This window comes from Diorhabda carinulata, chromosome 8 (assembly GCF_026250575.1).
Source record: "Diorhabda carinulata isolate Delta chromosome 8, icDioCari1.1, whole genome shotgun sequence".
Taxonomy (NCBI): Eukaryota; Metazoa; Arthropoda; class Insecta; order Coleoptera; family Chrysomelidae; genus Diorhabda; species Diorhabda carinulata.
The window spans coordinates 19,330,133-19,357,651 of NC_079467.1; the positions used below are offsets into that span (position 1 = coordinate 19,330,133).

A 27,519-nucleotide genomic window follows, 5' to 3' on the forward strand; every position below is an offset into this window, starting at 1 on the left:
TCGCATTTGTAATTTTTTGGTAAAACTCCTTGAATTTGGATATTATGTAAAGAAGACCTTTTCCGAAACCTTTCAAACCTGCCGTAACTACTGACAAATTTTGATTGTGGCTTGTCATTCCTTTGAATGACTGAGAATTTGTTGGGCTTTTGCTTTTATTAAACAACAACAATTATTTATAGGAATATTATTTTGATTGCAATCTTCTATCGAAATCATCAAACATTTTTCCGTTTTTGGTATTAACGAATCTTTTATACGTGAAGATTTACTTAAGGTCTGCAACGATATAGACATTACAGCACTTTCATTTTATAAAATTGTCGGTATTGTTGACTCATTTAGATTCTGATCCTTTGCTATTACTGTTGATTTCTTACCATTATTTAGCTGATCCAAAATATCAGTTTTTTGTTGTAGACAAATAAATTTCCTTTTTAACTTTGTTTCCTTCTCACTTGTCATGGCTTAAAACTAAATATTTTATTTAAAATAGAACTTTTACAGCTTTTAATACTCAAACTCCGTAAAATAGTTTTATACAACATAAGTTACACACGTGCAAAACTAATTATGAACTGTACAAACCTTTTCATATTTCACAGTACAAGAATATGTTGGAGATCGAAATCGAGTCAAATGAAAATGCGTTATAAGAGTACTGTGTTATAAGGGTGATTACTGTAGTTGTAAGATGAAAAAATATTTGATTATTAAGAGACTTGGATAATGCACCTATCAATATCTATTTTTTGGCAATATACAACTAAAAGTTGCGGTGTAACGCGTCACCACCATTCTCCGACCGAACATAAGGTAACCCTCTTTACATTTTTCAATCCGATGCATCTGCTTGTAATATAACGTTTTATTCATGCACATACCTAATTTAGATAGTATCAGATACAAAAAAATAGAGAATATCAAATATTAAACGAATCTCTATAAATCAATGATCAATTGTTTGGTATATATTAGGATACAAATATTGAGTTACACATACATTAAGTAATTTATCGTTACTCGTAAAGCCCGCGCGATGCACACAAATCATTAAATTGATTATATAATTATAAAACCTCGTATATTCAAATCTAACTAAATATTTTACACTTGGTGGATATGTAACAACCGCTCACATTATTTATAACATGAATTTACATATTTTTTTGTACATTATTTAATTTAATACAGTCACATCAGAGAACAGAGACCCGTCAATTCGGTACCTTTTCTAATAGGAGGTAATTTTTTTAGTTTGACTGTTTTGAGCGCCGGTTTGAGCGTCGCTGGTTCAGGTTCTTCACCCGGTGGGAACGGTTCGAATGGATCTATATAAGTTTCCGGCGGCACTCTATTGTCTAAAGTAGATTCTTTTTCTTTATTTATCACAGGTAAAGGTTTGCTAATATTAATCTTAATTCTATTGCCACTTAAACCAGAGGTTGCCACTGGGTTAGCGCCCGAGGCCGGTTCTACGTTACCGTCCATTGAAAAGATGACGTCCTGTTTGGGGCGCGTCGTTTCAATTATTTCGATATCGTTTTCTTCAGTCGTGGACGATAACAGATCGTTTGTTAAAATCGGAGTAACTGGACCATCCAATTCTAAAAGGAAATTAATAAGGTTAGCCATATAAGATTTACCGCGTGTGTTAAAACTAAACAGTTTGAAACGTTACGCCATTAAAATTTGTTATTGTTGTTATACAAAATGAATCTATCTATCTTATTGAATTTTCTTGGAAATCACATTAAATATCCATCTTGTGATCACAGTGACACTGAAATTATCACGAATGAATTAATAAAAATTGATAATGTCGTTTTTAATGTTTTCTACTTCACATATATTTTTGATGTTTTCCGTTTTAATATCATCAAATTCTTTTGTACAAAATTACCTTTATCCATTGGTTCAGCTTTTATTTTAACATGTTTACCATTGGGTAAACTAACTAAACCAGCAATCTCAACAAATCCATCATCTTCCGCATTTGTTTTTGAATCTTCTTGTACAGTTGTTTCCATATCTTCGTCGTCGTCATCATCGACAACTATTTTAATAGGAGCAACCTGCAAATAAAATAGTATTGTAACACAGCGTGTTTTTTATATTATTTATTGAAAGAAATCAAAGATTAATAAAAGTTTGAGATTCTACTTGAAATTTTAATTTTCTAAAATCATCTGCCATAGGTACTATTTAGAAAAATAGTGGCTGTAAGCCGCTACTATAATATTTAAAACATATTTTCTATTATCAACTTACTTCGTTTAGAATAACATCGTCGTCATCGTCCTCTTCCATATTTTCCGGTTTGGGAGATTGTCCCGACGATTCAACAGTATCCGGCAACAATTTCGATTCGTCGCTTTCAACAGAAACAACTTCAGCTACCTGCGATTCTTTTTCTAGTTCTTCATCATCGTCATCGATTATTATTTCAAGACCGGGTATAGCTGGTTCTTCAATTTCTTCTTTGTCTTTCTGTTTTTCCTTTTCTTCAGGTGCTTTTATACTTTCGTCTAATGTTTGCTCGAGAAGAGATTGCTGAAAATCTTCATAACACACAGGATGGTATGTCTTATCATCTATTCTTATAGCATTTTTCAAATGCCATTCTTCCTTTTCTTCATTGAAGAATTGATCGAATTTATCTCTGCACACTACGCAGCTTTCATCAGTTGAATCCGGATCTGCAGCGACGCTAGGAATTTCTACATCCTCGTCGGCATCTTCTCCAGCACCTTCTGCTTGTTTTTGTTCATCGAAATAATTTTTCTCTGCAAATAAAAAGTGGATTAAGGCAAATGAGAATAGTTATTTGTAAAATAATTACTAATTTGGAGTTAAGTTGGCATTTCTGGAACCTTTAATGATATTCATACTGAACACACTGTTTACACTACCACCATACCAACCCTCACAATTACACTGACTGAACCAACTTATCGTCTTCATGGACTTAGACACCTTAGACAATGTAATTGTGTGTGTTGGTGTAGTGGTAGTGTAAACAGTGTGTTCAGTATTACTTTGGTGTCACTAATTCCTTAATGAATGTTTAGAACTTACCTCTTTCTTCGAGATCCTCTAATTCTTCGTAATTTTTCCAATCAGTTAAAGAATAGTACCATCTTCTACTAGTTGCGACCCTACTGTTCTTTTTTCCTCTCCTATTTTGTCGGAAATGCCAATCCAAATGTTGACTGTATAGCATACTAGCTTCTGCGGTAAATCGCATACCGCAAGTACTACATTGCATACCAGAATACAACATATTATAAAGATTACTCTGTCGGACTCTCAACGTTTCGGGTCGTTCGAATGTAATCCGTTTGAGATTGAGTACAGAATTTTTCTTAAATTTAGTTGTTGGCGGTGCGTTTTGACTAGAAGAAACTTGTGGTGTGTATTCGTTATTAGTCGGTGGCGTGGATTCTTTCAAAGGAACAATATCGGTAGCAGGTTTTTTCGGTTGTGTAGTCGATGTAACAAAACCGGAGGCTACTAATTTTTGGAAGAGATCATTTATATTCAATGTCGGAATTGTGGTAGGTGCAACTGGTTGGAGATTTGCCGGTACATCTTGTGAGTTTTGATTATTTTCTACTTGATAACCTCCTGTTGTTTGCGTTGGTCCTAAGGTAGGAGTCATTGCGTTCGATAGTACGTCTAAATTATCTAAAATGAATATACATTTGTAAATATTAGTTTAAAAATATTAAAAAAATCCTTCCTAGAAACATATTGACAAAGTATAACGTTTTTAAATAGGCACACAATACAAATCACAACACCCATAATTCCCATTTAAAAAATTGAGCATTGTAACTATAATATCAAAGAAGTTCACACTGAAGAATATCAATCTAAAATGTATAAGAACTTTTTTCATTATTATGGACAGTAATTGAAATCAATTCCTTTCAGTTTTCCATCACTTTTTATATATTTTGATTATTATTAACACTAAAATGTCTTTGGAGTTTAGGTTCCGTTTGAATATTTTGTTGTACATCCTCAATAAAAATTATTCTAAATACAATAAAAAATGCCGCTGTCTTCATCTGGTATGATAGCTACATTCTTTTGAAATGACGTCCTTTAAGACAAGTTTCAATTTAGGGAAAATTCACAAAGACTCAAATCATGATCATCAATGTAAACGTTTGTTCAATTGATCTTTTGTTCAGTTATAACATTTTTAGGCACAATTTGGCAACATTTTGTTGTACGCTGTCTTCACCCGGTATGACTTCAAACAGGACAGTTACATTCTTGGGAAAAGTCACGAAGATTCAAATCATAATCATCAATGAACAATATCAATGTAGACGTTTTTTTAATTGACCCTATGTTCAATGTCGAAATGTAAGGATATCAAAAAAGCTCTCACACTCACACTCAAAGTTTTCGTCAGTTTCTTACTGGAATGGTAAGCAGCAAATCAAACCAAACTCTTATTGCCTTGCTAAGCAAATTGTATATATCTCTTAGGTTGGAAAAAATCGAAAAACCCATAAATTATCCGTAATTTTAATAGATCCAATAAGAAATGTGATACTTACTTTGTTGCTGTTGTATAAATTTCTGATAGAAATTAGGAGAATCGGAATGTCTATCGGGAGAATCATCGACACCTGATGGTTTATCCAACATTCCCGTTATTGGCATACCTGGATCGTAGGCATCAGAAACGGTAGTTTCGTCTTGACTGTTTTCGTCTATGACGGGACTTGATCTCGATTCATCATCACCTTCCATATCAATAATTTTCACTTTTCCCGGTTTAATTCCTTTAGGTAATACTGAAAATCTAATAAAATGTTTTTTATCATGGATAAGTAAAGGTTTAGGGAGACCACCATATTCAACATTAAAAGGTACATCATTTATTAACACTGTCTTCAATGCATCTACAAATTTAAGAGTACTGGTCTCGCCGTCCAGTACAAATTTTTGTGGTTTAGCGTCCAAAAACACAGGTACAATCACTTTAGCATTTATCACCATATTTATTTTACCAGCTACAATATCAGTTCGTTTCGTTTTGCCGATATTCACTGGCGGCGGAGGTCCTTCTAGCTGCACTTTGGTAGGTACACCATCGAGTTGGATTCTTATGCCCGGGCTTCCGAAGAAACATTCGTACGGAACGGAATCGATGAAGATTTCTCTGCTGGGCGCACCTATTTTCACCAAATGCGTTTTCCCGTTAACAGTCACCTCTTTATAATCGTCATTAAAGCCTAAAACAAAGCTTTCCGTATCGTTGAAAATAATTTTGCGGATACCGTCGTTTTGAAATGTTAATTCTCTAGGATCATCCCAACCGACAAAAACTATTGCCGTTTCTCCGTAGAATCTTATGTCTCTAGATATTCCATCTATCGCCATCGATTTTATTTCATCTACGTTAACGAATCCGTCATTAAGAATCGGCGATTCGGATTCTTCGGCTACCACAGGATTATCATTATCGAAATCTCTCGTTGATTGAGATTGAGCCCATGCATTATTGTTGTTCCAAAGTCTTATCGGCGCTCTTGCTTGAGGCGGATCCCAATTGCGTCTATTATTTCCACGACCACCTCGCCAACTAAGCCCAGGTGGACCCGGAAAACGCCTGCCGTCTCTTGGATAGAACTGTTGAGGTACATAATCAGTTTTTGATTGCAATGGGCCGGTATTAAGTCTTTCATCTTTATCGTTAAAAGGTATAAGACTTTCCTCGCTTATTAGTGGAGGTGCCGCCGAAGAAATGTTTTCATTGTCCTTAGATGGAGAATTTTCGTTCAAGGTATCTTTTATATTGACGCTATCTTCGAAATCACTGTCGTTGAATTCTTCGTCGCTTATAGGTTGAAGTGATGTATTGAAAGATGATTCATTATCTTTTCTTTTGGCTTCTTTCAATTTATTCTTCTCCATTTGGAGTATAATTTTGTTGAGCAATTTGGAACTTTCTTCGTTCGTCATTTTACCTGATTTTATATTATTTTCGTCTTCAGGTGATATTATAATTTTATTTGCAACTTGTGTATTTATCGGTTGTCTCAAATCTTGATCCTCCAATCTTTGTTTTTTCTTATTATCTAAAATGAAATTAAAAGTTTGTTTTTACATTTTTTATTGTTAAATATAAAACTTACATGATTTAGATAGTACTTTATCTCTATTTGTGGCGTTCGCCAATTTAGCTCTGATCGCATCAAGATTACTTTTAGGGGAATCTTGTACGGACGGCGACTTTGGTCCAGATTCATTCGAAGATATAATTGGAGGTGGTGGAGTTTTAGGCCTCTGTTCCGAATTTATTGATAATTGGCGTAAATCGGTATCTTCATCACCAAATAATCTGAAATTTAATATTTATAATCATTTGTATGTATATATATAAATATATATATAAAAACGTTTAAAAGAAAACTGAGCAACATAACTATAGTCCCACCGATAATATTGTATTAATCAAGGTAATTGAATTTAAAACTGAAAGAAATTAACCGATTGTGAAATGCTCGGGAAGGATTCATATCAAGAAAATATTGAAAATAAATAAGTGACTTTGCTGCGAAACAAGAAATTTTATTATTATCTTTCAATCTTGTGATATTGAAATTGCTACGTGGAAATTATCTTTCTGAGTTAGAAAAAGTGAAAATAGGAAATTAATTTTCACGAAGAAGGGTTTAGTCGATTAGAAATCGCTCAAAGAATACAAAAAGAATAAAAAATCTATGGGGACAGTATGTCAGAATAAATGAGCTCAAAATGCAATACAGAATATCTGGGCTGATTTAGAATAAGATTTGTTAATGAATTTTCATTACAGAATGTCTTGCGTTTGAGTAATTCGAAGAAAGGGACTCACATTTTTCATGTCCATCTTTTGTAACATACCGTTCAGCGTGTTACTTTTTACTTCAAAAATTTTGAATATTCTTTTATTCACATATTGTGTGAATAATTCAATAAAATTTCAGTTTCGTTGTTAAATCGTCCTCTATTTCTCTACACCTAAAGGCGTGTTACAAAATCAAGCCAACATTTTAGTTCTTCACTATCGAAACCAAATAAATTTTCATGGACCCCCGCTTACGATTGTGGTTTCACATTTTTTGTCGTACCCCAGGTTGATCCTTGTTTGTCCACCCGGATCATTTTGGGAATCATGGGTCTAGCTGATAGAGTAGGTTTATAAATTTTTGCTAAACAATATAATTTAGCAGAAATACCTATCTAGTTTATTAATTCCTCTTTAGTTTTTTTGTCACTTTGTTTTTTTTTTTTGAAAACTACCAATTTATTATGATCATTAGTTGTTTTGAGAGTTGGATCATTGGTAAATTCTTCATACGATGTATTGTTGTCCATTATGTCTATAATTGAAAACTAAATTTCCTTTGATTTAAACACATTTAGAATGTATACAGATAGAGGACGATTTAGAAAGGAAACTGGAGTTTGATTGAATTTCTCGAATCGAGTAGGAGGTCGATAACAAATTAATTTCTAAATTGATATTTGATATTGATAATAATTTCTAAATAAAAACTTGAACGTTACAGATAAATCTAACAAAGCCTTCTCAGTTTATTCACAAATAACAAACTTACTTATCAAGTATTTCCGATTTGTTTTTCTTAGCTGTTGTCGATTCCGGGGATTCCGTTGAAGTTCTCTTTTTACCAACGACGCCTGCAGGTAGTTGCCTGAGATCTACGTCGATATTCTTCGATGATAATTGCGATTTAAGCGGCTGATTACTAACTACTGGTGATTTACTAACTGGAACCGTATTTGCTGTTACATAAAATACGTTTATTAGAATTTTTCTCAAATATTATAAGAATTTGGAAAATAGATTCAAGAAATTTTGTTACAAATCCATTTAGCTATTTTAAAATAAATTCAGAGCCAAAGGAAAATTCATAGAATCTTTTTTAAAGTATATAATTAGAGCTATAAAATAAAAAAAAGTCTCTGGCATGAAAATTGAACGACTTATGATCAAACTAAGGTAAGGTTATAACTTTTTTCTTCGAAAAAATCAGTAAAAACAACCCTCTAACAAAAATAGATCTTCACCCTTCTGTGATTCTTTTTTTATATGTATTATCAATACACTGAAGAAGTTTGACCAATTTACAATGCGTAATTTTAGAAAAATTTGAGTTTAAGGAGTAAAAGTTTGTTTGCAATTTCGTATTTTTTACCCTAATACGAATAAAATAATATAATACTAAATTGTGACTTTTTGAATGACTAACATTTTGTACACAGTGAATGTTTGGGGTTAAAAACCTCCATGTACGAGCGAACACTACCTTATCCGAGCCCTTTAAACTCGCCCCCATTTTAAAATTAAGCGATATTAAGGAATTTAATTCACATAGCCCTACAAAATCATGTTTGAAAAACTTTCTATAACTTAAAATGAAGAAGTTATGTCAATTTTTTTTCGAAAAATAGTCCGTTTCCGAGCTTGGTAATCTAAATAATCGATATATTTGGCAATAGAACGTTATTTGTTCAATTTTTTCTACTCAAATCGAAAAACAGAGAAGAAGAAACATGTGTTCATGTGACTGCGTGCAGCAAATATAAACATCCGAGCAATAGATTGGGGATGGCATTCTTATTAAGGTTTTTTTCCTCCATACGGATGAACAAACCGCCTGCACCCGATGAGCTTTTAAAAATTATTTTTTGCCGATGCAAAAAAGGATGTGGCACCTTGTACAGGTGCAGAAAACTTGGATTGTACTGCAATTCCATCTGTTAAGGGTGCTCCAGTGAAGACTGCAATAATTTCATTTTATGTAATGCGTGACTATGTATGTAAATGTATGTGTTAATTTATTTTTTTCTATTTAGGTTAATTAAATTATATTATAAAAATTGCTATGTTATAAAGGGTGGTTTTTAAGTGTTGAAATATTATTAAATTGTATCCTACACCATAAAACAATCCTTATTCAACTAATCCAAACCAAATTTTATTCATGTCAAGGTTTATGATGTTATTTTATAATTTTTTACAATTAGGGATAGTTATCAACTCTAAAAATAAGCGTACAACGGCACAATATAGAGAGGGTGAAATGAGCCTGATCACAAATTTTTGTACAAATCGATGCAGGGCGAAAAAATCGCGAGGTTTTGCTTTTTTTGAAATTTATTTCCTGGACTATAATATCCACTTGTGATACTATTTTCAAAATTCTAATTTAAGGATTCATTCCTTTGGAAGTTAGATAAATATTTAGATAACTATTAATGGAAGGTGAATAAATGATTTAAAGTAGACTAAATAGCTTGGTTTATACATTCAAAAACTAAACTTTCTTGGTGGTAAACCAATAGAAATTCCCTGTATGGGTCTTTTTTGCCATACAAATGTAAAAAGATCCTGACACTGTCCATAAGTGTTCCATTGGACATTGCTTTTTCCTATTTTTTGAAATCACTTTTAAAAATAAAATACCACAGCGAAAATTGGCGCAACAACATATCTACAACCAAAGAACAAAGATGTTATAAACGAAACAATACCACCAATATAAACTGACCTGAAATATTCTGTGCTCGTAGCCTCACAAAATTAAGGTTAATTAAGTTGGTGAGCTATTAGTTTAATTTTAATTTACTGTCAATTTTCTGTATGAACTATACTTTGATTTGTTAGTTTGAGGGTAATATATTATAATTATGGCTGCATAAACCAAGCTTAAGATTCGTATAAAAAATAAAGTGAATAAACACTTACTCGGTTCTTCAATCGGATCACCTAGCAATCTAGATTGCTTTTCAGGTGGTCCGAGTGATCGTAGATCCTCGTCCTGTACAACCTCCGGACTCGCACTTCCCAAATTTCTCTTAACATAATTTCGATTTTTCATTGAAGATTTGACACTTTTGAAAGTAGCTTGAGGAACAGTACAACTACTACTAGAAGTAATAATCGTTACATCGTCATTGCTACACATTTTTTCTCGTTTGTTCCTTAAATTTGACAACGATTGCTTATCGTCTTTCCGTTTTTGTTTAGATGGAGATTTCACAATGTCACTATTTTTGAGTTTCGGTAAACCTAAAGTGGCGGTAGAGCCACTTTTGTTGGTATTTGTATCCGACGTTGTCGAACAATGTGATATTCGGGACGATTTGTGGGATTTGTGTGCGGGATCGGAGTTACGGGACTTTGAGGACGTGTTCGATTTTGTAGGAGAATCGGATTTTTGGATTAGGTTATCATTTTTATTAATTAACCGTGGATCATTGCGAACTTTTCGAACACCCACTTTATTTGTAACAATTTTATTATTTTCTAATAAAGCAGTTCTTTGATTTAACTGATTTTCAGCATTATTACCATCGATTGGTGCCGCTTGTTCTTGTTGCTGTTTCTGCTGCTGTCTCATTAGTCTTGGATCTCTTATCGGCTTGGCGTTGATAAGGGCGCTGCTAACTGGATTTATTTTCGTTCCGTTCGTAATAGGAACTGGCATTTGCTGAGGTTTTTGTTGTTGAGTCAATGTAGTATTCTGAAATATATATATATAAAAATTATAATACAAATAATAAAATAAACAACAAATAAAAATATACAAATAATACTCACAATTTCATTAGATTTTTGGTTAGTTAAAGTTGGTACTAGTTGTTTTGCAACTTCAGGTTTCAACAAAATATTCTGAAATAGAGAATTTTTCAATACTTTAGATACACAAAAAGACTATTTTTACAAACAACAACAAAAATCAAGAGAATGTATTTTTACCTGCGGTCGTCCAGTCTTTGGTATACTCTGCTTAATCTGTTCTTGTAGTTTCACTTGCGTTTGTAATACCTCCAATTCTAATCTTTTTTGCTGCAACTCCAACAGTTCTTTCTGCTTCTGTATCAACTGCTCTTGCATAAGGAGCGTTTCCTTATCGACAGCTGGAGCTCCAGGTATTACTGGAGTGGGTTCAGTTTCCGTTTTGCCTTTTTGCGACGGCGTCGACTAAAATACATTTTTTTAAATAAAAAAAGTACCTATCTTTTTAAATTATATTGTAAGTGTTAATAGCTTATAAGTGTTCTCGTCAAAACTCTTTCATATCAGGACCATGGGCAACCGGCTAGTTTTGGATCATTATCGAAATTCAATAAATTCATCACTACAGGAATGTTATTACAATCATCTGCTTTAGAAAAGGAAGGTTTCATTTCTTCAAGTTGTCGGAAATAAGAAAGTTTGTACCAGCAGAAAGTAAATTCCAGTCGTTTAATTTAGAACCCAAAAGCTCAGCTTATTTTTTTAGACAAATTCAAATCACTTTGTATCAATAAATGCGGTTCTTTTCAAGTTGACGGTTCATAACTTTGGTAACTCTCTTAAGATACCTAATCTGGTTGACTAAGAACAAGTTCGAGATTAGAAACAAAATCCTGACTTTCTGCTTGATTTAGAAGCTTTGGCACGAGCAGTTCGGCACTGTGATGGATTGGTATGTGGGCCGATGACAAGTTTGGGACAAGGAAAATAGTCTAAATAGCACTTTCCAATTTTCGACGCAGAGATCTAAAAGTTAATTCTCCACACACACACATAACAAAATATTTAAAATGGAATAAACGTAATTTAGTTTAATGCAATCGTTATACAATCGCCCAAATCAAGTAATTTAAACAAAATGAGGTCAGAAAAGAGTACATATCTATCACAAAAAAATTGGTTGGTTGTGACTGATAAAAAATAATAATTTTTTCGAAAGAGAGTAATTCAAAATAAAAAAAAAATACCCCAAAATTCGCGTGGGAAAGACTTACCGTTGGTTTTAAAAATTTTGGATTCAAATGTATACTGTTGGACGGTAGTTTAGCAGTGACTGGCCACGCGGGATCCAATTGGTTAATTTGAACGTCGATCGCGTACAATTTCATTTGCGGAAAAACTTCATTCCATGTTTGACGTAGCTTGAACATCTCTGCCCGAGTTTTCTCGTCAACCTTGAATTCATTTTTTTTGTAAGTAATATTTACTTTAAGTGTCTGGATGAATAGAAAAAGAAAAAAAGTGTTAAAAAAGCCAAAATAAGCTAAAAAAAAGATTGGGTAAATTAAAAAGTTAGAAACTGAAAAATTTCGATGTTATTATATGTTAAGTGATTAGTTTCTTTAATATCCCTCAAACATTATGCAACAAAATTTGAACTAAGTGGTGAAATAAGCGGAAGATAGGAAAATAGTTTGCTCTCAAATTATACTGCAATAAAATATATCATTTTGTAGAAAATCCAATAGTTTTCTTTTCAAAAAACTTTTGTCGTTAGTATGAAAAGATGTTAAACTTGATACAATTCGGATTTATTGAATTTTCAACAAATATAGAAATCCCTAAACCATCCACCAACAATATGTTAGTAATTATGTATATTTGAAAGCATTCGTGCATGCAGAAAATATTCGTTTATAGTTTTTCCAATAATGAAAAAAAAAAGAAACCTTAAACCATTTTGTACCATTTGCTTCACACTCGTAATCAAAACGCTTCAAAATTCTTGTTATTTCCTTGTACTATTATTTTTATTTAAATATTTACTTCATGCCACTTCAAGTTAAAAATGAAATATACATAATTAAATAAAAATTTTTGTTTCTAATTTTTCTATGCCACAATTTTTGAAATATCAACTTTCTAAAATATTTTTCTGAATACATTTTTTTATTATTTATATTCCACAATGTAAAATGTATACATGGCAATTTTTAAAACGACTTTACTGAGATATATAAAATATGAGGATTTGTAGATAAAATTTTACAAATTGTAAACGTCAAAAGTATACGAAATTAAATAGAAAATAATCTGAGATAATCGATTCCAACAGGATTTAGAATTAGATTCATGAAAAACGGAAATTTTTAGAGAAAAGATTGAAACAATGGTTTATTTTCAAAAAATAATATAAAATAAATATATTACGAGAATATTCAGGTTTGAAATTGGAGAATAAATATTTTAATATAAAAAAAACATCAAGTATAGATAGAATTAAATTTCAATCTTCATAAAACCTCACAAAGTGCAATTTGTTTACCATTTCAATTCGTAAATTTTACAAAAAGGATTTTTAATTTATCATAAAACTTATCTAAACTTTTTAGCAATTTACATACCAAAATAAAAAAAAAACAATATGTTCTCATTATATTTCAGCATCACAGTGGAATTTTTAAATCACAAAATCAAAACTAATTTTTTATATGTTTTTCATAAATTTAAAAAGACGATATATTGGTTGGCGACAAAGTAATTTCGATTTTGTAGTATAAAATAAAACATTTTTTAATAAACAATAGTTTTTAATCAACTATATATTTTCCATCTAGTTCAATGATCTTTTGCTATCTTTCTTTCAGCTTCTGGTACTTATCAGCAAAAGGTAATCAGATGGTGCCAGATCAGGGCTGTATCGGGGCTTCACTTCCCAGCTAAGCTCCAACAATTTCCACTAGTAGCCAAAGATGTGTTAGGCCTTGAATTATGGTGGAACACTAATCCTCTCCGATTTGACTATTCTGGTCGTTTTTCTTTGATTGCTTCATCCAGTTTCATAAATTGTTGACAGTAAACATTAGAAATGATCGTTTGGTTCCTTGGAAGCAGCTTTTTTGTTGTTCCTCAGCTTTCAATGTGGTTTGTGTTCGTTTATCCTGTTTGCTCCATGATCGTTATTGTACAAGACTCATTTTTCATTATCAGTGATGATTCTTTTCAAGAAAGGGGAGGTTTCATTTCGTTTAGGGTGCATATCTCAAATGTTGATTCTTTGTGTTAAATGAATTAGTGAGGTACCCAAATATCAAGCTTCTTAACTAGCCCAAGACATTTTAGGTATTTTTCAATTGCTGTCTCGAACAGTTTTACGATGATCCTCTCCAATTATGACTTTGATTTGGTCACCATCAACTTTGTTGCTCATAGTCGAGGAAAAAATCTCCAAAACGGAATTTTTTATACAGCAGCAGCTTTCTTTCCTTTACTAAAATACAAAAGTAAAATAAGCCGAAAATATTCGTTACTGCATTCCATTTAAAATTAACCCACTAGTAGCTTCAATAAGACTCTCTATCAGTAAAAAGCGAAAGTACTTAGTTGCCAACCTTAGACCTTGAAGACGACGAAGTTTACCTTCAGTCTCTGAAGACGGTAACTTGGTCATCGAAGCACTTTTCAGACAGTGTAATTGTAAATGTTAGTGTAGTTGTATAGTGTAAACAGTGTGTTCAGTATAATTATAACAATAAGTTAAATGTATTTTTAGTCTACCAAATTAACAACCAAAGAAAAACAAATACCGATACTAACTTTCTACATTAATTAAAATAATAAAACTATAATACTTACTGCTTTAAAAACACCTATGAATGTAGTCACTATATTTTTACTAAACAACGACGTATAGGTTCCTCCAACGTTTTTCACAATGCAATCAATCAGATACAAAATTGGTAGTTTCACATCGGTGTGGACCTACATGAAGAAATATACTTACGATATAATTTGTCTAACACTTTACGAGAGATCACTATTATTTTAATGCAATTAGAACTTTACACATTCATCACACACACCTTTTTCAAGATCCAATGAACTAGATAATTCAGTACAAATCTGCACTTTTTTTATACTCGTCACTTAAATCTCAATACAAGATGTTTTGCCGTTGTAGCAAATGTAATGAAAGACGGATAGAATTGTTGGAAAAGTGATAGGTGATCTCTTATTCCACGTAATCCTCATCCATCTCCACAATTACATCGACAACAAAAAGATGACATTAACAAATATAATTTCACTAATTTTTAGTTTCAAGATAGTATACAGAATGTTTTGGAACATTGGGTACATTTTGTCATTCAAGAAAAATAAGAATTTGGGAATTAAGGGGGGTATTTTGGTCTAGAAATTTGATTTTTTTATATATTTTCAAAGCTTAGACCCTTAAGAATTTGTCCTTAAACGAATTTTTCAAAATTCGCATTATTTCCGGTGATACAGTAGATTTTATGACATGGCGTTTAAGTCGGCCGAGTGGAATGAGTTATTCTACTTTTTTTGAATTGTTTGACACGATATCAAGTTCTACCCGTGCCGGTTCATTTGAAATTTGGTAGAAATATTTTTTATATTGAAATTGAAAAGGTTAAAAAAAGAGTCAAAAAAATTTATATTTCATATCGACGCCATTTTGTGAATTTTTTTTGGTTAATGGATCGCGACATCTTCACATATTAAGAATTTTTTCACTTAACCGGCATGTAATTTATTGAAATTGAAATTATTTTTACATTTTTTGTTATATTCTCAAGTCAATAGATATACAAAAAAAAATTTCTAATTTTTTACATTAGTTTAAAAAATTTCTAAAATTTAGGCTTCTAGACCAGAATACCCTTTTTATAAATCTATTAAAGGACAACATAAACAACAAAAAAATTAGGAAATTAGTTTCAAAAAATTTTGTGAACACAGAAAAAACTTATACTAACTACAAACACTTGCTATAGAATAGATTAAGGAAAAATTGAAAAAAAAAATGTAAAACGGTTATGACATATGACAAAGAAACAATAAAGTAAAATTGAGATAAACAATAAGTTATAATGGCAACTTTTATAAAAAAAATTAAACAACGAAGGTTATTAGAAATATCCTCGAACTCGCTTTATCTTAATTCCATTAGTCCTTTTAGTCTAATCAAAAAGTGCTTTTTGATCAAAACTTTTCCGCCGGCTCCTAAAAATATAGTTGAGGTGTTATATATATATAGTCGCAAGTTTTTAGAAGATGCGCTCGCAAAAATTAAAAAAAGTTATAAACAATTAACTAAAAAACAAAAAGGGGTTTGATTTTTTGCTTATATCTCAAAAACTATCTGAAATATTCTAAATCTGAAAAAAGATTCGAAAAGATCAGGAAGTTTCCTAAAACGTTCTAATTCCCGGAATTATATGACCAATATTTATAGTTTTCATTGAGGGCTGAAAATACGTCTGAAAACGGATACTTTGGCTAGCGAACATTTCAAAAAAATATTATTTAAACACAGTAAATATTAAAAGTTTAATTTGAAAAAAATTATTATCTTACAGGATATATCAACAAATAATATAATATAATATAATATCCACCGGGAAAAAGTTATGCAAGTGGAATAATTGTTAAACTACAAATTTCATTTGGTTTCCATTTTTTGAAGTCTTTAGGATAGATTACCTTCGATAGAATGAAATACTTGTTAACCTTCATATTGTTATTAACAATCATAACTTATATGGGTAATTATATTTTCAAAAAGAATTTTTTAATTATCTTCTAAATAGCCCAATAACGATTTTTTTAACAATAGAAGATAAAAATTATAAAAAAAAATCATTTTTAGATAGGTTTCCTTGATAAAAAACAAATTAATGCTAGTATTATGCAAAAATATGAATTTAACTTTTCAATTAGTCACAGATATAAATTGTTAATAACAATGTGAAGATCTGTTCTAAAACCTTCAAACAATTATTCCACTTGCATAAATTTTTTGCTAGTGAATTATTATTTGTTAATCTCTCCTGTAAGGTCCTAAATTTTTTCAAATTAAAATATTAATATTTACTATGTTTAAATAATATTTTTGGTTGAAATGTTCACTAGCCGAAGTACCCTTTTTCGCACGTATTTTCAGCCCTCAATAATAATTTCCTCCGCTTTTCGAATCTTTTTTCAGATCCGGAATATCTCAAATAGTTTTTGAGATATAACACCCTTTTTGTTTTTTTAATTGTTTATAACTTTTGTAATTTTTGCGATTACGAATCGAATGACACCTCAACCATATTTTTAGGAGCCGGCGAAAAAGTTTTGACCTAAAAAGCACTTGTCGACTAGACTAGATATAATTTTCAATGAAATGATTATCTTAATATGTATCAGAATTTAATAAAAAATATTTTAAAAAAATGGACAATTGGAATACCTATAAAATATACCATTTCAATCAAGTTATAATCTAATTTCCTTATTTTGTGATAAAATTCTCATTTTATTTGATTTTTTTCTCCAAATAATTTGTTTAAAGTTTTTTTCTGGTAGACGATTAATGGCTAGTTTGAAATTCATAAAATTCCCAATTGCTGTAAGACAACTGAAGATAATTATCGAGCGATACTTGCTAATTTAATCCAAGTCAAGGTTTTTTTTTATAATATCTATAGTTGTGAATTAGTTTGGTAAATAATTTGGTAGAAAAATTTAGTAAAGCATTCACAACTATAATTAATTAGAAATAACTCCAAAAATCATTAACACTGATATTTGATTTATATCCACATCAGTTTTATCAACAAAATTCTGAAAATTTATCACAATGACAGAAACTTTAATGGAGTGAAATAAATCACATTTTGGACAATTGGATTTTAACAAAATATTTCCTTTTCTACAATAAATAGATATAGAATCCTTTATTACACGCAGTCATTTCTCAAAGATCAGACATTCATTAAAAAAACTATCAAAGTAAAAAATGTCTTTATTACTATTCTTACAAGTATTTAAAATAACTTACAGTACAATAAACTTCAAAGGCCAAATCACAACCCCTCATTTTTTAAGGTGCTGCATCCTAAAACACTTTTACGGACTCAATATTCCTATATAAAAGAGATAAGTTTTAGTATAAGATTCATATCAATTAAAATTAAGAAAAATCACAGGAATAATATATTTTGATATTAATGTAACCCAACCTACCATTACATTCTGTACACAAACTTGGATTAAAAGTTACAACTTCTCTAAACACACCATGTGTCAAAAGTATTTCATATTTTTTCGCTGATTCAACTTATAAATTTAAAAAGAAACAATATTGTTCTTTTTAAATACAAATTTTATTTGCATAAGACACAGTAGATCCCTCGTCATTAATTTACCCTTAGGACATAAGAAATTTTATCATTATGGTATTGCACTATTAGATTACAGTTGACCAGTTGATACAAACCAAATGTATTGGAATATTGTTCTCCAATAAAGAAAATAATGAAGCTGATAGACTTGTAAGGAATGAACACAAACATGATGATGGTTAAGCTAACCTTAAAAGTGCATGTATATAAAGAAATTTGAACGTTGATCAACGATTTTTAACTATTTATAATTTATTATATACACTGCGTGTCAGCGAAAACGGACCACCCCGAAAATTTGAGCAATTATCCAAATTTTTACATTTTTAATATAATAATATAATAAATATATGATGTATTTATTCAATAATGCTTTTAGCATATTATACGATGCTTATACAGGTTACAATTAGAAAGTAAGCAACAATTCAAGAATTTATAAATTTATTAAAAAACAACACTTTCAGTTGACACTAGAATAATTGAAAGTCTTCTATGTAAAATATGAAGAATTGCTGAATTATTGAAGAGGCAAGAATCCGGGGAAATTCGTCTATGTAAAAGATAAAGAATTTCTGAATTATTGACGAAGCAAGAATCAGGGGAGTCTTCTATGTAAAAGATAAAGAATTGCTGAATTTATCAATTTATAACAATGCTTGTTATATTGTTCAAACAGTATAGAAATAAAAACACCAGTGTTAGAGTAAATATACCATTAAATGTAAAATAAAGTATGTATGTACTCATTCATTTTAAGATTTCAAATTTTCATTTGTGTTTAATCTAGCTTGTGTATCTTTAAGTCGTAAACATAACTCATAATCGAACATCTACAAGTAAAAATATAAACCAATAAAAACTCTTCAATTTAAGACCTTAGAAAGTAAAAACCTGTATAAATCAAATTATTCAATAGTTTTTCTTGGTATTTATCTTATCGAGGTTCAACTGTATATCCTCATATCTTTTTATACAAGTCAACACCCAGCAGTAGTGCATATGGTATTGGAAAATATTTTGTGTGACAGGAATATAAATTTATAATATTGAACCAACTTAATTCCAATATTTTAGTGTAAATTTCCATAGTATGTTGCGATAAATTATAATAAACTTCAACGTTCCTCCAGAATTCTATTACAATTTTTGAGTGACTTCTCTATAATTTTATTAGCATATAATAAAATCAAGACCAGAGAGGCACTGAAGTCAAATCCAAAAAAATCAGAACTTTCTTGTATACTGAGAACCTTTTTTTTAGAAAAGGACTTTATTCTATGTTAGACCTAGGGCCCCCTAGTCAATATGAAACAAAATATTATCAAAACCTCAAGATTTGTAGTTCTTTCAAATCCATATTAATAAAAATTTTATTTCAATATACTCCAGAGCAAAATATATCATTTGCAGATAAATCTGATTTGAAAAGTCACTTGATAATACAAGAAGAAATAATAATATAAAGGTATTTTCCAAATAATTTTTAAACTTGTTTATATTATGAGCAATAGATTCATCTCTAAATTATAAGTATAAAAAAGATTTCATCTTCATTTCAATCAATTCATAATTTTGCAAAAACTTAATCAGTGAATTATACTGAACACACTGTTTTTACCACCACTACACTAACACTCACAATTACACTTTTTGACGCGCGTTTCGATAACAGGTTTATCTTCAGAGACTGAAGGTTAACTGGATTTTTATTCTTAGTAGACATATTTTTCACTTTCCAGACAAGGTTCTTAGTTTTTAGATACTGAATGGAACTTTCGATATATCCAATGAATTCGCCAAGATCGCCATCGCCTGTAACGGCAAAACTCAAACCCTTATTCAACATCTCTTTTCTGTCAAACGTCTGGGAAGAATAAGGGTTTTGCAGTTACAGGAGACGACGACGTCGAAGACGATAACTTGGTTATCGAAAAGGGGGACCGGCAAGGATAATTGTGAGTGTTTTTGTATATAATTTCTTTTTAGAGTTAGAATATTTCAGGTCGTGACATTTCAACTTTAAAATTAATAATCAAAAGTAAATTGGGTCAAAGACTAATCATTAGTTATAAAATCCCACTAAACTTTGCTAAGTGTGGTGGAAATCTGGTAGAAGAGTTGTAATTTATTATCAATTTATCACAACTTTGTATAGAAATTGGAAGTTAGCTAAAGTGTTTAAATTTACTTTCCTGTTTGGTAAATTTTTTCCAAATATTGTAGCCAACACAATTTTCATGAAAATATTTTCAAATTAAAAGATGTACATTAGGTTCATTCCAACCTATCTCAAAACTGTCCTTGGTATGGTGAAGATTCTACACAAGAGATTACATGTTCCAACCTGACAGTTACCGTTATACAAATGATTCTGTTTTATGTTCCAACCGATTTGTGGTGGATACTTGGTTGATAGAAAGTATTGTCCTATGAACTGTGCATAGCCAGAGATTGGGCAGAAAATATCATTCAAACACTTCCAATAACTGTTCCAAGAACAGTCTAAACTAGCAGGTTGGAAGAAACCTATTAGTAAACCATAGAGTATGACCACTATTCATCATATCCATATTCATCCTTGTCCACCTTTTAAATTATATAACAATATTCGACTAGTACAGGCTAGGATAGCCTGAAATATTTTTAGGGCGTGTACAATCAAAATGACCATATATTTTTTAAATTGTGTTGAAATTATTACAAAAAAGAGTGTATTTTCAAATATTATTCAATTCAATTTATTATTAAAGAAAAGTAAATAGATTTTAATAGAGGAAAAAATAAGGATGTTTAATCTGATCATTACAAAATTGTATCTGAAAATTTAAGATTTACCATTAAATGAAACATTTTTAAATAAGTAAAATCATTACAAATTGTAATATAATAAAATTTTCCATACAAATATGAATTTAAAAATATATGGATTTGATTTTTGTAATGTAAAAATAAGTTATTTACTTTCAAAAATATTTATTAAAATATATCACAAGCTCTTTGTTTAATATACCTAAAACAATGTTTGACCAATGATGTAAAATTTTACATTATCAGCCACAACGTATATTATTTGAAAAATAACAAGAAAAAGTATTAACCTTTGATAGATGTTCTTCAATGGCTTCCACAATAACATTGGCGTTTGGCGAATTTTCATCAGCTAACATTGTAAGCACATTTATTAATGGCTTACTGTTAAATGTGAGATCTGCCAAACTTGAGGAGTACTCTGCTTTAATTTCTTCCGGTGAACTCATCTTGACTCTTCCTTAACACAATACGTATCACAGATAATGCACTGCTCTCCTGAAACAAAATCATCAAGTTAGAATATTTGGAAGTGGAAATTTTTTATAACGAAAAAAAGGAAAAGGGCATAACTTACATAATATATACATTAATCAACAAAACTATTTCAGAAAACAGAAATCTATTTTATCTATGAAATGTATTCTACAAATGAAAACTGTAACAACTTCTTGATTCTCTTCTGGGATACCTGAAAAGGTAGAAGGAGAAAAGAAGATTTTATCAATATAGAAATAATCTTTTGCCAGATCATAACTATAATTATAGTATGGACAAATAAATTTATGACTAGCTATAGTCATATATATATTAGCACTTTTGTAAGAGTCTGTGTTATGGAAAAAAATATACAATATTTCAATTATATTACATGAAAATAAACTGCTATTTTTATGGCTTTATATGGGAAAATCCAATCCATCAGACAAAACCCATATCAGTATTAGTGAAATAAATAATACTTTAGACATCATTGCATCATCTAGCTGCATGATATTAAAGCAAAAAAATATGGACTTGCAAAGAAAAAGAAAATGATGAATAATTCATTATCACTCTATAGTTTCAAATATAAAAAACATATTTGAGAGTAATTATTAGCTATATTTTGAAGATAAATTATGATTATATAAAACTCAGATGCCATGTAAGCCTACATCTAAAATACATTTTATCAAAGTTGCCAGATAGGTCTAGCTGACATTGTTAACAACTAATTGAAAATTCAGGTACAACATATCGATTTTGTGAATAAGTCCTACTAGGGATCACGAAAGTATGCCCTAACTACTAAAATTAGATTCAATGTAGTAGAATAATACATAATTTTATATAATCAACAAAATTTCCACTTTCGCGAATCATAAAACAAATTAAAATTTAATAAGTTCTTTTAATAAAAATCGAAATATTAGAAGTTGTCTACGGTCTGAATACTAATATTAAAAATACTTAATAGCTAAAAGTCGTTTGACAGAGGGAACAGATTCATTATTTTGTAAAGTAATTATTTATATAGTAATATTACTATATTTGGATACAATAGATAATATGTAGATAATTTTCAGTTATATACAATAACTAAACTAGAAATTACGTTCCTATAAAAAGTCTACACGGAAGCGTATGGTGCAATGTGATAAAATTTCATTTCCACTATTTACTACCAAAATGGTTCTCTTACCTTAATTCTAAGGGTCTCAAATCATTATTGCAAGTTGAATTTTAAAAATATGTTAACAGTAACCCATAATTCACAAAGTGATAATATAATTTTTGTAAAAACCACCTTTTACGCTTTGAACTCTCACAATACAAAATGGCGGACTGCCAATTTTCTCGGATGTCGATTGTTTTGGAATCTCTACTGCGTCACGATTATAGTTACGACGCATGCGACAACAGTTCTGAGTATTCTAATTGTACCCTGATCTCAATACCGACCTTACAGAGTACTTATAGAACGTAACGCTTTGTTTTCAAACTGTCAAATAATATTCATTATGAAACACGATTCCCATCACAAAGAGAACATTCCACTACTCATTCACGGCGCCTAAAATACTCTTTTGGCTGTTCTACGTGGAGAATATGTCAAAATGTTGGCAAACTCAAGCAAAGCAGATTGCAACCAGGAGAATATATCTAATAATTTGATGCGGCATGGGATATTATAAGTCCTTTAGAACATTACTTGTGACGCACCACCAAATATTTTACTATCGCCTCAGAAGATATTTTGATTTTACTTTAATGTAAATCAGTTAAGCACTCCACTCCACACGCAATAATTTACAAATTATAACATAGCCTCTTAAAGCTTTCGCTTTATTTTTTCTGTTTTGTTAATATTTATCTAACACTCAAAACGCCTCGTAAGCCATTCCACTTGGGTTTACACTTATAACGCTCTGGACTAAGTGGAACGGGAAAGAACGTGGTCGTCAACGTGATTGTAGGGAGTGCTTAGTGGAATGCACCCATAGTGTTGCCAATTTACATTTTGAATGACTGGAATAATGTAAACCGGGCTTAATACACATACCGTTGTATCATAAATGGACAAAAATAACAGTGTAATTTCTTCTTTACTACATATTTCATGTATATTTATATTATTTCATGAAATATTATAAGATATATGTTTACTTTTAAATATTAATACTGTCATTGTAGCTGATGCTTCTTAATTCAGGAGGTGAGTCCTGTGGGTCTTTTTTATGAAAAAATTTCCTCAGCCCATTCATTTCCGTGATATCACCCTTAATAGGTGGTGAGTAAAATTAAGTTATCTTTTTCTCTGCAGCTATTGGTTTTGGGAAAAAATATTTTTACATAAAATTTTAAGTTATAATTTCATAAAGCTTCATCTTTTTTAGAAAAGGAGTGGACTGAGGAAATGTTATAGAAGAGACCTATCTTAAATTCATACAATCACCCCATGAATTTTGAAACACCCTGTATATTTCTTAATGTGTAGTTAAAGTTTGACCTTAAATTTTTTTTATATAATATATACATAAACTGAACTTTGGTTACTTTTATTAAAATGTTAATAAACCACAAATTATGTTTTAAAATATTTTATGAATTTATAAAGGTACAGAAAATTATGATAAAAAACAATATTTTTATTACAGTAACTTGATATAATATTTGTATTGGAATATATTAATTGTTTATAACACTAGTACCTAGAGTCTTCATAAGTTCATAACAATCTTGCAACCTCTTTTTATCTCCAATTTTTTCCAAAGTTTTGACAGCTTCTACTAACATTCCTGCTCTTTCACCGGGTGAAGACAAAAGTGGTCCCGGTAAATATTTGCAAGCCATATACAGGGCAGTCGCATGTTGCCGCTCTCCTCCAAATTCTTGGCGATTCCTATCACCTTTTCCACATATAATAGAATATTTACCGTGTCTCTGTCGCAAACTCCTATCTAACAGTTGTTGAGTTTTACCTGGTGCAGCACCTGCCATTAATCTAGCAGTAGCTTCATACAAAAAGACTCTCGCTAAAGCACTCGGAATGTGTCCTGCCAGTGTTCTTAAAGAGGATAAATCCATTTGATAAGAAGTTAAAATGCCGTTCGAAACGGGTGTTTTTAAACCTCTGTTAACACAATCCTCCCAAAGTGAAGTTCTCGTTTCCAAAAGCCAATCGCATACCAATAAATGGGCCAAAAGTACGTTGCGATCTTTTATATTTTTGCAAATAGTGAATGTTAAACTGTCTGCTAATAAATGACTAGCATAATCGCACTGTAGTGAAATTTTTTTTGGACTGTTGCTTGAATTCTGATCTAAATAATCTCTTCTAGCCACAAAAGCTGCAACTATACATTTAGGTAGCGGATCATTGAGTGAAACTAAGGGTTCTGGTATCATTTCAATCTTCTTATAGAAATATTCAGCATCTTCGTTACCCAAAAGCCAATGACAAGCTATCGACAAGAAAGTCATCCACCACTGGGCGACTTTATCCTGATAACAATTTTCAGAAGAAGCCCCGAAAACTGTACGAGCATCTACGGCAACATTATCTTTGAGAAGTTCAATATACATCAAAGCCTCACTTATATCAGTTTTTTTATCTTGATTACTATCAATTTTTTGTCCGGGTGTTATTAGTATCGAGAGCGCCTTCTCCAAGAGATGTTCCCTGTAAATTTTCATTTGAATCGCAAGTGGATCTACGCTGTTTCCTATACAACTAAAAGGCAAATTTCTAGTTTTGTTGATGTTGGTGTTATTGGAAACAAAAAATTTATAACCATATGGAGTCATCAACCATTGCAAACGTTTAGGTATAGCATCAACTGAATTTAAGGATGACAATTTAGCCAATCCTAAATAATATCTCTGTAAGAAGTGAGTGAAATTTGGCAAACTGGCTTTAATTCTCAGAGCAACTCCAACGTACACGTCAATCAGATCGACTGATTTTATTTGGTATTTAGCAGCTTCTGCCAAATTTAAAGCGTTTAAACAAGTAATCAATCCTATTAAATGACAACTCTCTTCTGAACCACTAACCAACTGAATTTTATGAAGATCGTTGAAAACCAAAGCTAATTCTTTGCATGAAGTTTGGGCTTCGTAACGTATTTTAGAATCGACAAAAAATCCTCCAACATGTTTCGACAACCATCTTCCAATCCACAATCTATGAAGAATTTGCCTGAATAATTGCCAACCAAAACACATCACTAAATCAAATTTGCTAGTAGGAAGTGAAATATTGTAAGCTTGCAAACAACGCAGCAGTTCTTGGTTAGCTTCCAACTTTTCTCCTTTTTTTAGATATAAATGCGCCTGTCTTCTATGCCTCCAAAATTTCTGGGCTTCTTTCGATTTAGATGGTATAACTGGATCTCCATAGACGAGCATTTTTATCAAACAAAAAGCCAAAATTGAAATGTTCAATATCCATAAAATAACAGTAGACTGCATGAATGATACAGATGTTGATTCTGACCATAATATACCTCTTTTCTCAAATTGTTTGTTATAATCCACATTAACATACTTATCAACAGCAAGTTGGAATGGATTGAAAACTAAAATTACCATCATTACCATACACAATGAAATTCTAGAGCTATCCAACATTCCTTTGCGAATAGATGTCATCATTTCTTCTTCATCACTTTCATCCTTAATATTTGCACAATACTCTGGACTTGAAGATAGTGAATCATTAGGAGAGAAAGATTGACTTTCATCCTTAATGTTTACAGAATACTTTGGACTCGATAAAGGAGAATGATCTGGAGAGAAAGAGTGATCAGAACGAGGAGGAGTGTCTTCTGGATGGTACTTGGATTCTCCTGTAGTGAGAAGATCTTTAAGAGAACTTTGTCTAGCCGCCATCTTTAGAGCCATATTTTCTTGCTTGAGACGAGCATTCGCATTCTGTAGAAAATGAATATACTCTACTGCTCTACGGAGTATAGCAGATTTGTTTAATTTTGCATCTTCTCCTACAATCATATTCTTCAATTCAATAATCTTGTCATTTATACTAGTTCTGTATTTCCTTTCAATGGCATTATGAGCACTTCTCTTAACTTCTTTCACTTTATGCTCTTTACCAGCAGGCTGAACTCTATTTATGGGTACTTTACTTTCTCCTTCCAATACCAATGGAATACCGGTGGTTAAAATTCTGTTGGTACTTATCAAAGTTGGTATCGATTGGGATGTTGTATTAGAAACAGCTGTTGTATACATAACTGTTGGTGTCATAACTTGGGAATCAGTTTTTAAAATTTTTGCTTGTAAAACAACAGGTTGCATCTGATCGACGGGTATCTGTTGAATATTTTGTACCAAAACACTTCTTTGTCCTTTCTGTTTTCCATTTTGTCCTTTGGAGGTACTAGCACTTTGTTGTAATATTATGTGTTGATTCTGAATCGGAATACTAGCTGTATAAACTACGGGTTGAGTAGTCTGCTGAAGATTTGCCGAAGAAATGATAACTGGATTTTGTATACTCTGAACTGGTACCTGCACATTTTCAATTTGAATATTCTGGACAACAGGTTGTGTTACTTGAAGTGCTTGTATCGGACTGCTTTTCACGTTATCAGCCAAAGAATACGATTCGGGGAGTTTTATTTCTTCTGAATTGGTATTTAAAGGAAAATAGTTTGTTTTTTGGAGTGTATCTTCAAAGTCCATTAAATCGATAGGAATATTTTCATCTAGAGCCATCAGAGCATCGTGATTGAATAATTCGCTTTTAAATAGATCATTTTCACAATGATTTAGGATATCGTCTATCGCTGACAAATCAGGAATTTGTCCAAAATCTTCGTGAGATGAAAAACTTTGATTTTCATCCATTTTGAAAAAAAAATTTCCCTCTTGATGTGGTAGAGAAGTTTTGGAACTTCCACTAGTGATAGGCCTAGGCCTTAACTTGTTTTCTATATATTTAACACACAGTAAGACGCAAATAATTAATAATTATTCAAAATGGCGTTATTATTATTGTCACCCGATTGACACGTTGACAATGACAGATGCAGGTCATTGTCATAAATGATTTTCAATCATGTTGTGATCAATTCTTTAAACGAGCGACAAACATTAATTATAGAAAAGAATCAATTAATTGATGATATAATGGAAAAAGCATTTTATACACTACTATTTATTACAAGTAGTAAACAAAGATTGTCCTAGATTACTGATTTAGGAAAGAAATAGACGTATTCAACAAATTTTGCATCT

General features: G+C 31.0%; 2 protein-coding genes across 10 annotated transcripts; both read right to left on the reverse strand.

Moving 5' to 3' along the window:
* Positions 1 to 1,164: 1,164 nt before the first annotated feature.
* On the reverse strand, positions 1,165 to 22,793 carry LOC130897331 (pre-mRNA cleavage complex 2 protein Pcf11). Of its 9 annotated transcripts, none has more exons than XM_057806127.1 (15): positions 22,460 to 22,793; positions 21,353 to 21,466; positions 21,066 to 21,273; positions 14,408 to 14,533; positions 11,827 to 12,006; positions 10,793 to 11,017; positions 10,634 to 10,705; positions 9,779 to 10,556; positions 7,626 to 7,797; positions 6,159 to 6,364; positions 4,575 to 6,101; positions 3,079 to 3,687; positions 2,272 to 2,786; positions 1,904 to 2,075; positions 1,165 to 1,607 (listed from the first exon to the last, which is right to left on the reverse strand). In XM_057806127.1, the coding sequence occupies exons 3-15, from the start codon at positions 21,222 to 21,224 to the stop codon at positions 1,195 to 1,197; spliced, it is 5,154 nt and encodes a 1,717-aa protein (XP_057662110.1). In that variant the 5' UTR covers positions 21,225 to 21,273; positions 21,353 to 21,466; positions 22,460 to 22,793; the 3' UTR covers positions 1,165 to 1,194. The 9 variants fall into 9 exon arrangements, with proteins under 9 accessions (XP_057662110.1, XP_057662106.1, XP_057662108.1 ...); XM_057806123.1 differs by having other exon boundaries at positions 7,626 to 7,812; positions 11,827 to 12,048; XM_057806125.1 differs by having other exon boundaries at positions 7,626 to 7,812; positions 22,460 to 22,792.
* A 1,092-nt stretch (positions 22,794 to 23,885) lies between these two features.
* On the reverse strand, positions 23,886 to 27,309 carry LOC130897333 (sterol regulatory element-binding protein 1). The gene has a single exon (XM_057806132.1). It carries the CDS (start codon positions 27,127 to 27,129, stop codon positions 23,947 to 23,949), a length of 3,183 nt encoding a protein of 1,060 aa, XP_057662115.1. The 5' UTR covers positions 27,130 to 27,309; the 3' UTR covers positions 23,886 to 23,946.
* Between the last annotated feature and the right edge of the window lie 210 nt (positions 27,310 to 27,519).